The 14,269-nt window shown below is 37.9% G+C and overlaps 1 protein-coding gene across 4 annotated transcripts in view; it reads right to left on the bottom strand.

Moving 5' to 3' along the window:
- grm3 (glutamate receptor, metabotropic 3) overlaps window positions 1–14,269 on the bottom strand; it is a 48,585-nt gene that overhangs the window by 21,903 nt on the left and 12,413 nt on the right. For 2 of the 4 annotated variants that reach the window (XM_015044712.1, XM_015044711.1), the window contains 2 exons: window positions 5,246–5,302; window positions 999–1,561 (listed from right to left, as the gene is read on the bottom strand). In XM_015044712.1, coding sequence (XP_014900198.1) covers window positions 999–1,310 — 312 coding nt within the window. In that variant the 5' untranslated portion in view covers window positions 1,311–1,561; window positions 5,246–5,302. The remainder of the gene's footprint in view (window positions 1–998; window positions 1,562–5,245; window positions 5,303–14,269) is intronic. The other 2 variants (XM_015044713.1, XM_015044714.1) reach the window with 2 other exon arrangements.

Genomic DNA, 14,269 nt, shown 5'->3' with positions numbered 1-14,269 from the left:
CACCCCCATTGTGAAACAGTGACAGCAACAATGTGCTTTGGGGATGCTTCTCTGCAGTAGGAACAGGGAGGCCGATTTGTTGAAAAGTAGATGGACTGAGCTAAGCATATAAACTCTGGAAGAAATCTGTTAGAGACTGTAAAATACTTGAGATTACAGCCTTCGCTACAAGGGAATAGCTTACGATCAAAGCATACATGTGCTAGAATGTCATGACTCAGTAAAAAAAATCTGAATATTGATTATACTTAAAATTCCCATGTGGCTTTAACATAACACATTTTGAAAAAGTTAAAGGGGTGTGAAAATTTTAGCAAAGGTAGTGTGGTGAAATATATTTGTTTAGCTATGAATGTGCCACCAAATCCGAGCAACTAAATGTCAAGAATCCACGTTTTTCATGAATGAGTCTGAAGCTTGTTTAATACATGCATGAGGATGTGCCAAGATAATATACAGTCTTTTTATTAAAAGATAACAGTTCCTGGAGGCAAAGTGCAGTAATCTTTCTTGTATTTTGGTTCATTTTCCTAACGGAAAATAGCTTCAAGTCTGCCTCTTTCAAGCATTAACGTTTATCTTCAGAGACAAGATCTTTGGCCCATTTCTGATGAAATTTCAAATAAGCGAGTTATAGAACACTTGAATATGTAGTTCTAATTATCCCTGTTTTTCTCAGTTCAAATTGGATTTGTTGCACTGTTTTTCAGATCTCTCTTTTTTTGTGTGTGTTTATTTTCAGCTGTCAACTGATGCAACTGAAAACGCCAGAATCTACACACAGGATGCATGCTGACTATGATCTCTCTTTTTTTGTGTGTGTTTATTTTCAGCTGTCAACTGATGCAACTGAAAACGCCAGAATCTACACACAGGATGCATGCTGACTATTTATCAGCATAGAGGCAGAACCTGTGTTCAAACCATGCCCAGGAACATCCACTTATGCACTTATGCTGATTTTTATTTTTTTTTTTAAAGTAATTGAGCTCACCCACCTGCTCTAACGCATACGTATCTCTTGAGCAGGTGTCAAGAATGTGCACCCCAAGGGAGACGCCCGGCAGCACGGTGCTGTCCATGTTGATTCTGTCTATGGCGAACAGCATGGCCTCCAGCCTCTGGATCCCTCTGTCTTCATTCACGCGCCCACACTCTTCCATCCCAGCCCCTTTCTCGTGCACTGGAAACAGGCCGCCGAGCACCAGGTCGCCCTCGATGCGGATCTCACGGCGGGACAGAGGTGGTTCTGCCAGCAGGGCGCCTTGACACATCATGACAAAAACTAAAGAGGGAAGGTGGGACACCATGTTGGGCTCAGGGAGGACTTGGATTGTCAAAATGCGAGGTGAGAGCAGAAGCAGAGGTCGAAGCGGGGGAGAGCAAGAGGGCAGAGATTGATGCTGGGGGTGAGGGGCAAAAAAGGAGGAGCAGAAAACGCAGAGGGTTTGAGTCAAGCTGTGGCCGTGGATGTTGGCGTCGTCTTGTGGCCCATGGAATGGTCAGGAAGTGTTGAACTGGACCACACATGAAGGGGCAAACCATCTGGCCATCAGGTCTCCTTGACGGTAAAAGGGAGAGCAGGAAAAGGAGGTAAAAAAAATCCCAATTATTACACAGATTTCACAATAAATTGCTATTAGTACAATGAAGCATCAGACCTGTGGTGGGGTTTGAGGACATTGTTAACAACGGCTCAAAGACATTCGTGCCTCACAGCAAAAACTCAGCCGTGTAGGGATATCAAATTGCTTAGAGGTTCTCCCGAGCTCCTGCCCTATTGCATCACTCACAAAAACTTTTTGTACGGCGTGTGTATGTGATTGCATATTTTAGTTGTGTGTGTGTGCCTCTGGTTGTGACAGGATACGCCAGCTTAGATGGCTGGTTGATACATGAGCCCAGTATTCTCATGCCACAGATCAGAGAAGCTCCGCTAATCTGATCTCCCTCTGAAAATTTCTCTCCTTGCCCATGAAGTTTTATGTTTTACAGTTCATGTGTGCATGTATCTGTGTGTGTGTGTGTGTGTGTGTAATATTTATTACTCCCACTCTCCCCTGCATAATTAGAGTGTGAGGACTGAATGGATTTTACCATGAAAGATGCTATCTGACAACAATACGGCCAACAAAATCTGATGCTGCTGAGCACAGCTTATGGCTCAATTAAGGCTGAGTTTCAACAGCTTTGCTGCCCATCATTTCCCACCTCTTGTTTAATCCGTTAATCTAAGATATATATACTGCTCAAAAAAATAAAGGGAACATTTCACTTTAATTTTGTGTGTGGCTCCAAATCCAGGCCTCCATTGGTTAATAAATTTGATTTCCATTGATGATTTTTGTGTGATTTTGTTGTCAGCACATTCAACTTTGTACAGAACAAAGTATTCAATGAGAATATTTCATTCATTCAGATCTAGGATGTGTTATTTGAGTGTTCCCTTTATTTTTTTGAGCAGTGTATATAAAAAAATCTGATATGTAAGCCCAGCTGTAAATATCCAATTACACAAAAGTATTTTATCTTTACCATGCCATTGACAGTATTTGTCAAATTCATTATATGACTAGAATATATTACCTCTGTAAATGGTTCACTGGTTTTTTTTACATAGTCATGTAAATCCTTGATTCAAAGTGAGGAGCGGAAATCTGCACACGGTGCCACAAATGGGAACGGAGGATCACTACAATTCAAACACAGGGTGGGTTTCTGCTTCCAATCAACCCCCTTGTAGCCAGTTGTAATTATTCCCCTGAGTCCCTCAATACTTTAGATGTTTTCCTGTAAAATTCAGTTCAAGGGATGATGTACCTGACTTCCTACAGTCCTGCATTTAGGTCATTTACCCGGCACTAAAGATTTTGACAAAACATTTGAAAATGTACCACTATGAAGAAGTCTATAGTACACCATAGTGCAGCAGACTGAAGAATTTATGAAGAGACATTTTGTCTGTGCATAGCAAAGTTAATCTGAAAGATAAAAAGGATAAAGAAACTTCTAAACAAGATGCTGGAATGACCAAATTTTGGATACGAGTCAGATCTCGTGGCTTCCACTATTACATTTCACTATGAGGAAGAAATGTCTAACTTAAATACCAGCAAAAAAAAAAAAAGATGCAAATATCACAGTGTCTGAAGATGGCAGCTTTTACAGTTTTGACATGACCTTCAGAGTTTCTTTTTAATCTAAATATGAGTGATCTGTCTACATTAAGATACAGAACAGGAAGCATTTTACAGGATGATTACTGGGATTTCATTAAACAAGAACAAAGACTCTCTCACCTTCTTTCGAGAAAAGTATAATGTTTCTAATAGACAATTTGGGATCGTTTTGAAAGTGATAATTATTTTAATAATTATATTGATTGGATGACTTTCAAAACTCAAAGAACCATCATTCTGTTAATTAATTAACATTAGCTAACTCTGCTAACACACTCAAGAGTAGCAGTCATGCTTTCTCTTGGAAAAAAAAGAAAGAAAGAAAAAAAAAAACTAATAAGAAATGGCTTTTGGCTGTAATGGCCTTTTTAATTTTTTTTCACATTAGGTACAATTAAACACGAGAGGCCAAAAGTATTATGAGAGAAGAACAAGTCAAAACGAGCAGTCAAGGGATTGAGAAAATATTTACTTATAAAAAAAATGATGTTCTCCATGGAAGGTGGATCTGTATTAAGTGTTTCCTCTAATGCCTTACCGACCGTATGATTATTATTCCAAATTGCATCTTCTACAAGTAATGTCCTAAAAAGATTGCCAAACAATATGTAACATTATTTTTATCATTGCCCCTAAGGTTTTCAAGGAAATTGAATGTTTGCTTCATTATTACCTTATTGAAGGTGCAAAAGCAAGTGGGTTGAGAGAAACAACACTGTATGAAATCAAATCAACAGAAATCCATTTCAAAGACCAACAATTTTTTTTCACTACTCTCTACTGTACTGCTGAATATAAATCACAGCAGCTTTGGTGTGCGTGAGCCTCTTTATTCAATTGCAAATACTTCTTTGTCTTTATTAAGCCAGTAAATCTATAAAAATGACTGATCTCATTTTCCAATTAAACTTTCTCCTTCCTAAGCTACTCTGAATGGAGCACCATTTCTAAATCATTTTTTGTTTGATAAGTAATTTTATTTTATGGATTGCAGTGTAGAATTAAGTTCACGCACCAAAGGCCATCTGAAACTATCGTAAGGTTTAAATATAATTTGTAGCCTTCTCTCCAGGTCACCAAAAATCACAAAAATATATTATTAACAAATATATTAAAAATCTTTACATTCCATTCGCTTTACAAAAAGTCAATTCAATTCAACAAAAATAAATTCCAGTTAATCCTTTTTATCAAGAAGTTCAGTGAAGTTCCGTTTATTATTTTAAAACGTTTTCCCAGCGGATTGCAACGAGTCATTAACTTGCAGCCATCTCTCCTCCTGAACGAGCAAGTAGCAACAGTGGACGATCGCTTGCAGAAGGAATTTTCAGCAAATCCTTCATAGCAAGCATGTGCTCGTATGTAGCAAGCATGTATTACTGTGATACTATGAATTTTTACAAAATGTTTCTATATTGGATGTAGAAACATTGCCTAGCACATGCCTAGTTGTCTTGGTACCATCGTAGTTTATCTAAATTACAAATCGCAGGGAATAAAATTTAGAGTAAATTTTAAAGGTCTTATACTTTTTTTTCCCTTTCCTACAAGTTTTAATTAGGGATACAAAGATCACTCCACCAGAGTTTAGAATGGGACAGTTTTTCCATAAACAACTCTGACTTGTGAGAGGCAGGTCAAATACGGAATAATCTCTTTTTTTTCTCTATTCATTACATGCATTAAAACTGAGGACACCCACCATTCTAGTTCAACACACACGTCAATAAACAAAGTGTACTTTGATACACTCCTTGAGTTTAATCAAAGGTAATGTAAAAGTTCAGGACATGCTCTGATGCATAAATTGGGAAAGTTCCTTAATTGATTCAAAACTACTTCCTCTGTCAGGCAGTCTGAAGCAAGCTTGTTTCTTTTTTGAGTTACAGTCTTGAGGAAAAAAAAAAAAAGCAAGATCAGATGTCAATGTAAGCTGGAAATTGGTATCGATTGGTAAATGCCTCAGCTCGTTTTTTAATCGAGCTTTTTTAGTATTTTACAGGAGGGCTTTGTTTTGGGACAATGTGCACAGACTTCTGTTTCCAGTGAGTGATTAGTTACCTTACCAGATTTGAGAAGATTAGAAGAAGATCGCAGCTGGCACATGGCATCACCTCAGACCCCTTGAAGAGATGTGTGGGACACACATGGTGGGTTAGCAACAGATCTGCAAGGATGACTGAAAATGAAATAAATACAAGGAAAGTGCAGGATGTACTACTGACCCTTTTGCCAGGGAGTTATTATGCAGAGTAACATCTGACAGAAAACCCCATATCCCTTCTGACCTCCCTAAGTCAGTGAGTCAGCTTCGTACAGGGCACGGCACTCATCTTCGGATTCTCACATTTGTTTCCTCCCTGAATCCCCTTTTTGCTTTTCCTTCTGTCCTTTCTTCTTCTTCTTTTTTTACTCATTCTATTTATTTCCACCTCCCTTGCAGCCTCCACAGCTCTCACTCTCCCCTAACAGGCACGGCTGCTGTGGATGACATGTATCCAGCTGAGAGCAGCTATACAGGGTCGATGGACCGCGGTACTGAGAGGAGAGATAGTCCCGCATCTCGTGTGTGTTTGTGTATTTGGTCTGTTTCCACCGTGTACGCGCGTGTGTATGCTTGTTTATTGGCCTACTGTGAATACAACAGAACTCACAGATGCAACAGCAACGTAAACCTGACAGGAAGGGAAGATACAGTATGTGCAACTGTCCGTTAAAGGACTGAATATAAAAGGAAATGTTTTCGTAAAGTGAAACACTTTTTAGATCTTTACATATTTATTTGTGTCATTTTGTATGGTTAAATGCAAGGAAAGGAAAATGAGCACATTATTACCTCTTGATAAATGTCTGAAAAGAGGACTACCTTTGCTTAGCCCTCACTAAACAATTACATGGTGTCCTAGACTTCACTCAGTCTAAAGGGTGCAATGGGCTGTGACCATTAATTATTCACAAAGTACACTTTAAGGGGGAAAAGCCTGATGATCCATAAATAGGACAGAAGGATACAACAAACTACAGAAAAATAAGTGGACAGCAAGACACAATGCACACCCTTTCTTCCCTTTTTGTAACAGCACACACCAGTAAGAAAAAAAAAGAGCAACTTGCTTTGGCAAGTAGCTTTGTGTGTGTGTTTCAGCAATTTGTAAGGCCCATTTTGCAAATAAATGCTACGTTGTGAGGAGCCACTGCTCCTCATGAGGCCCAAAACCCAGCCCCCATTAGAAGAAGAAATTCTGTTAGGATACTGAAATGAATGGAAGTTAATGCAAAATCCTAGTGAAGATAGAAAGATGTATTATGTGTGTGCGCGTGTATGTGTGTGAGGGGGTCTCTGTGTGTGTGTGTGCCCTGGATGTTTTAGTACTTGGCTTACTTGGGTTGGAGCCCTTTTCATTTACCAATCAAAGTCAATAATCAGGTTCTCCGAGCTCAGCCTTTCCTCTATTGATTAATCAGTCTACTCCGTGAGCAGAATTACGTCCAAAGGTTAAAAGCCATGCCATGTTAGAAACATAAAAATCGACTCGCTTTGGTTTCGCACACTACTGAAATTCATAATATTAAATTGCATTCATTTTTGCTTTGCATGGTCATAATTTCGCACCGCAGAGTGTGCAATCCACATGCTGGGACAGATAAAGAAGGGCTTTTAAAATGGAATTATAATCAACCCCCGCAAGAAGTGTTGTGCTTCAGGGCCACAGAGGCTAAACTGTGCTCTCATGTGCAGTTTGTGCTCCAGAACTTAGACTGCACGGGAGCATCCAGAGTGAATTATTTGCGTCACTTTTGACCCCAAAAAAACTCATTCAAAATGCTTTGGAACACAAGAAATGATTAACTTCAAAATGCCCACAACCTTTACCTTCTCACTAATGTTCAATTAGCCGTTTTGACTGAAAACACTTCCAATGTAATTTTACAACTCCGAAATCAGCATATGACGTGGAGAAGCATGAGGCAGCATTTGGGTTAAGCTTTTTCTCCTCACAAAAGGTGAGAAGAAGAGCTGGCATGTCCAGACATGCATCGATAAACAGGTATGGGGTTATGTTATGCTAGAAGTACATACTCTGCACAAGTTTGATTTCCATTTGAGATGGGATTTATGTCTCTATTTCTTTCTAAGACCTTATTTTTATATCTTAATTACTATTTTTAAGAAACAAGCGTGGAGTAACTCATCTTATGTTGCATTCATGGCCCTGTGAAAAAATTGACTTTTTGATGAGCTAACATGTCTGCAGTATTTGGAAAATATATAAATATATGTCTTTTATTAGTGATTCTCCAATACACTGTTGTAGGATACACTCAAAAGAAGAAATGAACAAATCAACTGGGTAATTTTCTGATCATGATTAAAATACAGCTTCTCAGCTAACGACCCAGCAGCAGTTTGGAGAAGCTTGAATGACATTGCTGGCTCCAGATGCCCATAAACCCACACTGCGATGGTTTAAAAAAAAAAAAAAAAACCCAGCAACTCACACCTCCAACCAATTATCCTACAGCCCATTCCCACACAGTCCACATGTCTATCTTAAACATTTTTGTCCTGCGTTGCCATGGAAATGGCCTTTAAACAGGTATAGAAAAAAACGGGTTCCAGAGTGAACATTTTGCCCTCATGTGTTTGTGACGTTTTGACATCGAACCTGACCTCTTACCCCAAATGTGTCCTACGCGTTATACACAGCAACAACAATGGTGGATTGCATATTCGTGGTTGTGCTGCAGCTGCTGCAAAACTACTGCAAAAAGTTCTTCAATGCCCCACTTTGTTATTTGCCAGTCTTGTTTTCTTGTCATGCTCATCGTGTACCTCGTGCGACTGCTTTATGCGCATTTCCCATTTTCCGTCTTTGGTGCCACTTAAATGTCTTGGGAAGTGAAAACAGTGTTGTGGGCCGTTCTCTGTGTTTCTGTGTGAATGAAAAAAAAAAAAAAGTCTGAAAATGGTTCCCTGTGGGTACGCGGGTGTTTTTGAAACCAATAACCCTGTTTTAGAAAGAAACATTATCTGCAACCCTTACAACTCCCAAACACCCTCCACTCTGACGCCCTGCCTACACTAAAAATCACTGAGGAAGATATAAATAAGCTCTTTCAACGACAGAGGACCAAGAAAGCTCCAGGACCTGATAGTATGTCCCTCTTCTGCTCAACACCCTCTTCTTCACTCAGATCCTCTACAAGTCTATGGAGCTGTTGTGAGGTTCCCTCCTGCTTCAAGCATGCCACCATTTTCCCAGTCCCCAAAAAGCTCACCATCACAGGATTAAATGATTACAGGATTGTTGCTCTGACTTCTGTGGTCATGAAATCCTTTGAGCAACTGGTGTTGAAATGTGTGAAGGCAGGCCCCCTGGTGGACCCACAGCAATTTGACTAGTGGGCAAACAGGTCAGCAAATGATGCAGTCAACTTGGGACAACACTGCATTCTCTGCCGCCTTGACGATTCAGTGATGTAGAGAGAGACTCTGTTTTTTTTCCCCCGAACTGTCATATTTGTTTGAGCTGTTCAAGGGTGAACCTATGGCTCTGGATCAAAAGTGTGTTTGAGCTTAAGGTCATGAAATGATGGCTGGACATTCTTTTTCAGGATTTTCTGTTAGAGATCAGATTTCACAGTTATACGATTGCAGAAAGTGGCTCAAGTTCTGAAGCAGCAACGCAGCACCAGACCATAACATTACCACAACCATGTTTTACACTTTATGATGCTTTTTTCTGAAATTAGTTTTATGCCAGATTTAATCGGAGGGATATTCACTTTTTTTATTTTCTTGTGAGTCAACAGAATGCTTTCTAAAATTCTTGTTTCTTTTACAAGCTTCCGCAAGAGCTGCAATTTTGGTAAGATCGGAATTTTCTGCTAAGGGTATATTTTCAAATAAAAATAGGAGTTATCTTCTGTTTCTCTGCAATAGGTCATGTCTGTTATTTGCTCTAAAAAAAGAATACCCTCAACCAATCAGGGCATTCTGTACATCCTTGAACAATTTGATAGCTACATACTTGGCAGAGTTAGTTTGAAATGCAGTGCATCACAGCAAAGCCACAAAATGTGAAGAACAAGTATTGTGACAAATACTGTGGAAAATGGGAGAAGAAAAGCTTAGGAATAAACAGCATGGCCTGTACTTATTATACAGGTATTTTATATATATATATATATATATATATATATATATATATATATATATTGTATACAACCTTGAACTCTGCATTCATTTTCTTGCCATTTCCATAATTCATTAAAAGGGCGTAAAATTTCTGCACCACAAATTGGTGCAGAATTTGTGGTGCAGAAAAATTCTGCACCAATTGATCCGAGAGCCTGTCTATGTTTGCTACGACAGGAATAACCACAGTACAGCCACAGTGGCATAACAAGGCATTGTCTTGACGATTTTATGAGTGAGAACAGCTTCCGTCTTCATTTTCCTCACACTGTGTATTCCCCAAGTTTTGATGATCCACAACTCATTTGACATGACTTGGATAGGAATGTCTGTTCAGCCTAAAAACAGACCAGTGGTGGTGAAATGTGTGGAAGCATTCATCAGGACCACATTTCATCATCGTAAAAGACGGCAAGCCTGTCAGATGGAGAATTACCCCTCTGTGGATGGAATCTATCAACTTAACTGTCATGTAATGACCCTGGGAGTTATCGCGACACATCAGTCAACCTTGCCATGCTACAGGTCTCACCGCATACTACTTAAATTATGTTCACACACACACACGCTGGTCTGTCATCTCTCAGGTTGATATACGGGGGTGAGCACTTACAAAGGAGGGGAAAATGGAGAACAGCAACCACAGTCATCTGAGGAAGTTACACATATGCATATAATCGGCTTGTGTGGACACAAAAGCGTCTTAGAAATAATGCTGGTTGTTTTGGGTTGATTCAAGTTAGGTAGTGATGTGTAAAAACCAATTACTGCAGTCATTGCTCTGTAATTATTAGAATTTAAATAATGTATTTTCAGTTTTGCACTCCACTTTATTCCTGGATTTCACTTTTTCATATTCTTATTTGGTTGTAACACTCATATTTAAGCCACAACACAATGGCTTGTAGTTTTAATTTGAACCTAAGCCTTTTCATTTGTCAGGAAGTGGAATTAATAGTTCTTCATTTATATAAACAATTATTATTTATGATGAAAAGAGCTCAGATTTTGTAATATGTGTTACGGCATTTAATCATTTTATAAATCTATTCGTTTTATTAATGTGGTAAATTTTGTATTTACGCAAGTCACTTTACACAATAATGAAGACAAAACTGTACATTATTTACTGTTAACTCTTAATGTTGAAGCATAAGTCATTTTTTAATACCCTTCTCTAGATAAATGATTTTTGTTTGATCAATATGTCTGCCAATTTAGCTGAACAAATATTTGTGAACAAAATACATTTTCTTTGTTTTGGGACAGCATGTTTTTTAATAATTTTCATAAAAGTTAAATTCAGTCGAGGGAAAACTGACTTTCCTTAATTACAGAGTAAGCTGCTATGCAAACGCCACATCTACAACTTAAGATTCATATGACAGCAGCTTTAAAGGAGAAATAAAAGTGAGCTATTTCTCTCCAAATGCTTTGTGTTTTACAAGCAAATTCTTTGAATGATTTTAGCAACCTTTTTTCATTAGGGTTGCAATTGAAAAGAAAATGTGCTGTTGGGAGAACATGGTGATTCAAGACGGAATAAAGTGAAGAGCCAGGAATTAATCTAGACGAAACAAGGAGCCAACACAGCATCATTTTCAGTCCCGACAGTAAGGTCGTGACCAACTGCCTTCAACCTGACAAAGTGCAACTGCTGGTACCAGCTCTTACTGGGAAACCTTGTTAATGTCCTTTTACTTCAAGGTAAATCCTGAGAAACAACCAGCTGTAAGTCTTCTTTTGCAACAGAGAATTTTATACTGCTAAAAAATCTTGGATGGTTATAACTAAAGAAGAAAGCCTTTTATTGGTTCCAAGCCAAACAAGAGAACTGGTTTTAAAAATGTCATCCCAAAGTCAGGACTACTTATTTATTCCTTCTAACAAAAATATTTTTCTGGTTAAGATGTCAGAGGTTGTATGCTGAAAATTCAATGCAGAAATCCCAAGAAGTAATCAAGCAGCAAAGAAATAAAGAAATATTTTTTGTAAAAAAAAAAAAAAAGCTTTTACATAGATTTTTTTAACCACATTCACATTTGAAAACCTTTCTGACATTTTAAAATGGTTTGAATTTTGTTCTAAATATCCAATAATAACAAAAGGGCAAGGAAAGGCTGTATCAAACTTTTAAAAAATGCCTTTGAAATAAATGCTGAATACAACAGTTAAACGATTACTTAATTCCTTAAGAGAAGTAAGTTAAGTAATCATGCAACAGTATCTCAAATGGACAAAAAAAAGTCCAGACTTTGACTAGGCTGTTCCTTAATAAGGCATTCAGATTGGAAATGTGGGTCTGTTTGTATTAATTATGCTGCTGCACAACCTATAGCACTTAAGATTAGTTGGCAGCTGCAGGATTTTCTGGTGGAGAGTAGTTATTTTAGTTAAAACCAGGCCTGGACTACTTCAGATTTTGATGTTTGTTTATGGCCTGCAGGATGAGTCATCGTTGAACTTTTGCAGTTATTTTTGGTAGGCTTGCTAGTCCTAGGAAGCTTTTCCATTGTTCCATGTTTTCTCCATTTGTTAACTGATGTTCCAGAAAGTTAGAAATTGATTGTTGATTGTTTAACCCAACTGAGAGATGTCAGTAACTTTGTTTCTGTGGTTACTGTTCGGGGGACGATGTCTCATTTTTTGAGATCTTAGTCTACTTCACATTGTACATTGGTTCTGTTGAAGTGATTGCCTGACTGTAAAGGCCAGACAGTATTTTAATCTGAGTGAGGCTCACCCCAATTTTCAAAGAAGTGTGATTATTCACAGCTCCTTTATGATTTAACAAGAGTGGGAAGCAGTATGATATTAGAAAATCTTGCGACGGTGATAGTATTGGTAAATATTTTGATTATGATTTTAGTTACGTGATGTGATGTGCCTATTTCTTCTTCCAACAACCTTTGGCATCCCTGGACATTAAAACCCACAATCATTGTATTTATTTCAACCAGCATAACAGTGTCTTGTAGCATGTTAGAAACACAACTTCATATTGAAAATAAAACTGTATAAACTGTCCAGCCCCAATAAAAAGTTCTAATTACAGTTTAAGCATTTCTCTAAATACTGTAAACTACATTGATTGCTTCCCAGTGACATTCACAGCTCACATGCAGTTCCTGAGTGTGCAGCAGATGCCCACACAGCAGTGAGCAAGGAAAAGCTGAGCGGTCTGATGGAGAGGGTTCGACCTGTTCATTAGCAGGGAATATGCAGGGTACTTACTGTACCAGATGCAACAGGGAAGGAGGACTAAAAGGGCAATTGTTGCTTTTAATCTATCAATCACAAGGGAAAAAGGGTGTTTGTGTTTAGAGGGGAAAAAAAACTGTTAGAAAATTTTAATGGACAGAAAAGGTCTTAGAACTTTAGTGGAAAATTCAGCAGCCATTATCTTCTACTTGTTGATCAGGCACTTACTTTGTGTGCTGCAGCGGTTTGAATTTCTGTCAAATCTAAAGTGGGGAGAGAGTTGGAGTTGATGGAGTGCAATGTAATCACTCATGTTAAAGGTAATTTCATCAGTTATGACATAAATAAACCAACTCAGTCAATGAATAAAACAATCAAACATGTAATGTGCAACAGCGTAACCTCTGACATTGCTGAGAAAGATGTGGACACCCACACTGTTGGTGTTGTGCTTACTAAAACAATATGAGCTCTTCTCTGCTGCAAACTGTCAAACTATGAAGGAAAGAAAAAAAAATAAATCAATAAATAAATAAATTCTAATTCCACAAAGTGAAATTTTAGGTGCTGGTTGTATTTCGAATTTCCAAATATTAGACAACTGTAGGATCTTTGTCTCATCGGTGTCCCGCGAGACATTATTAAGAACTGGGATTAAAATTGCTAAAAGATGCACCCGTTGACTTTTAGTGGAAGCTTTTGTCTTGAGAATAAACAAATCATGACCACAAAAGCACCTTTCACTATCCATCTCACCATCGCACACACTCTTACACACACTCACACATTTTTCCTCCTCCAGATCATCATTTATTAAAGAGTCTGATCTGTCGTAGACACACACCATCACAGCTGTACATCCCACTGCCCTTTCACTGCCTCATCCCCTGAGCGGACGTATGAACGTGTGAGTGTCTGTACTTGTAGGAAACAGGAGTGTGTCACTGAACAGACATTGTGATGCATATTCTGTGCGTGTGTGCGTGTGTGTGCACGCAAACCAGGATGTGTGAATGTTTTGTGTGGGTTTGCGTGTGCAGCTCAGTGTATGTTGTGACTGTAGTGGATGATGAGAGGCGAGCTGTGGGAAACAGCAGTCATTTCCAGACACCTCCTTGTTTCCTCACTGGAGCAGAACAGTGTAAGGAACATGTAGAGCGCAGCAACAGTGTTTTAATAAAAACTTGGCAAACCAAGAACTTCAACTTGGCCTTCAAAGGAAAAGCCTTCAAAGACACTTTTTTTTTCAGAATAAAATATCCTTTCCCTTCAACTAAAGAATAAGTATTCATCTCTATCTTATCGTGCTTTGCAAAGATATTCACGCTTTCTCAATATTACTATTACAACAGTCAATGTATTTATTGGGATTTTATGTGTAGTAGATGGAAAAGCTCAGATGTTTTTCAAATATTTTGAAATAAAATGTAAAAATGTATGGCGTGTGTTTTGCCTCTTTGATGTCAATACCTTTACTGCAGATGGAAAAATGTTGGAAAAGATTAAACAAAAAGAAAATCTTCTGTTGAGTGTTTTAAAATATATACAAGTAGAAATTTGAATATATATATATATATATATATATATATATATATATATATATATATATATATATATATATATTTTTTTTTTTTTTTTTTTTTCTTCTTTTTTTATACCCATTAACCAGTTTTTTTTTTTTTTTTTTTTT

The sequence above is a fragment of the Poecilia latipinna genome, unplaced genomic scaffold (assembly GCF_001443285.1).
Source record: "Poecilia latipinna isolate Pla-1442-1.1 unplaced genomic scaffold, P_latipinna-1.0 Scaffold689, whole genome shotgun sequence".
In the NCBI taxonomy this organism is placed as follows: Eukaryota; Metazoa; Chordata; class Actinopteri; order Cyprinodontiformes; family Poeciliidae; genus Poecilia; species Poecilia latipinna.
This window is presented reverse-complemented; position numbering and strand designations above follow the sequence as displayed.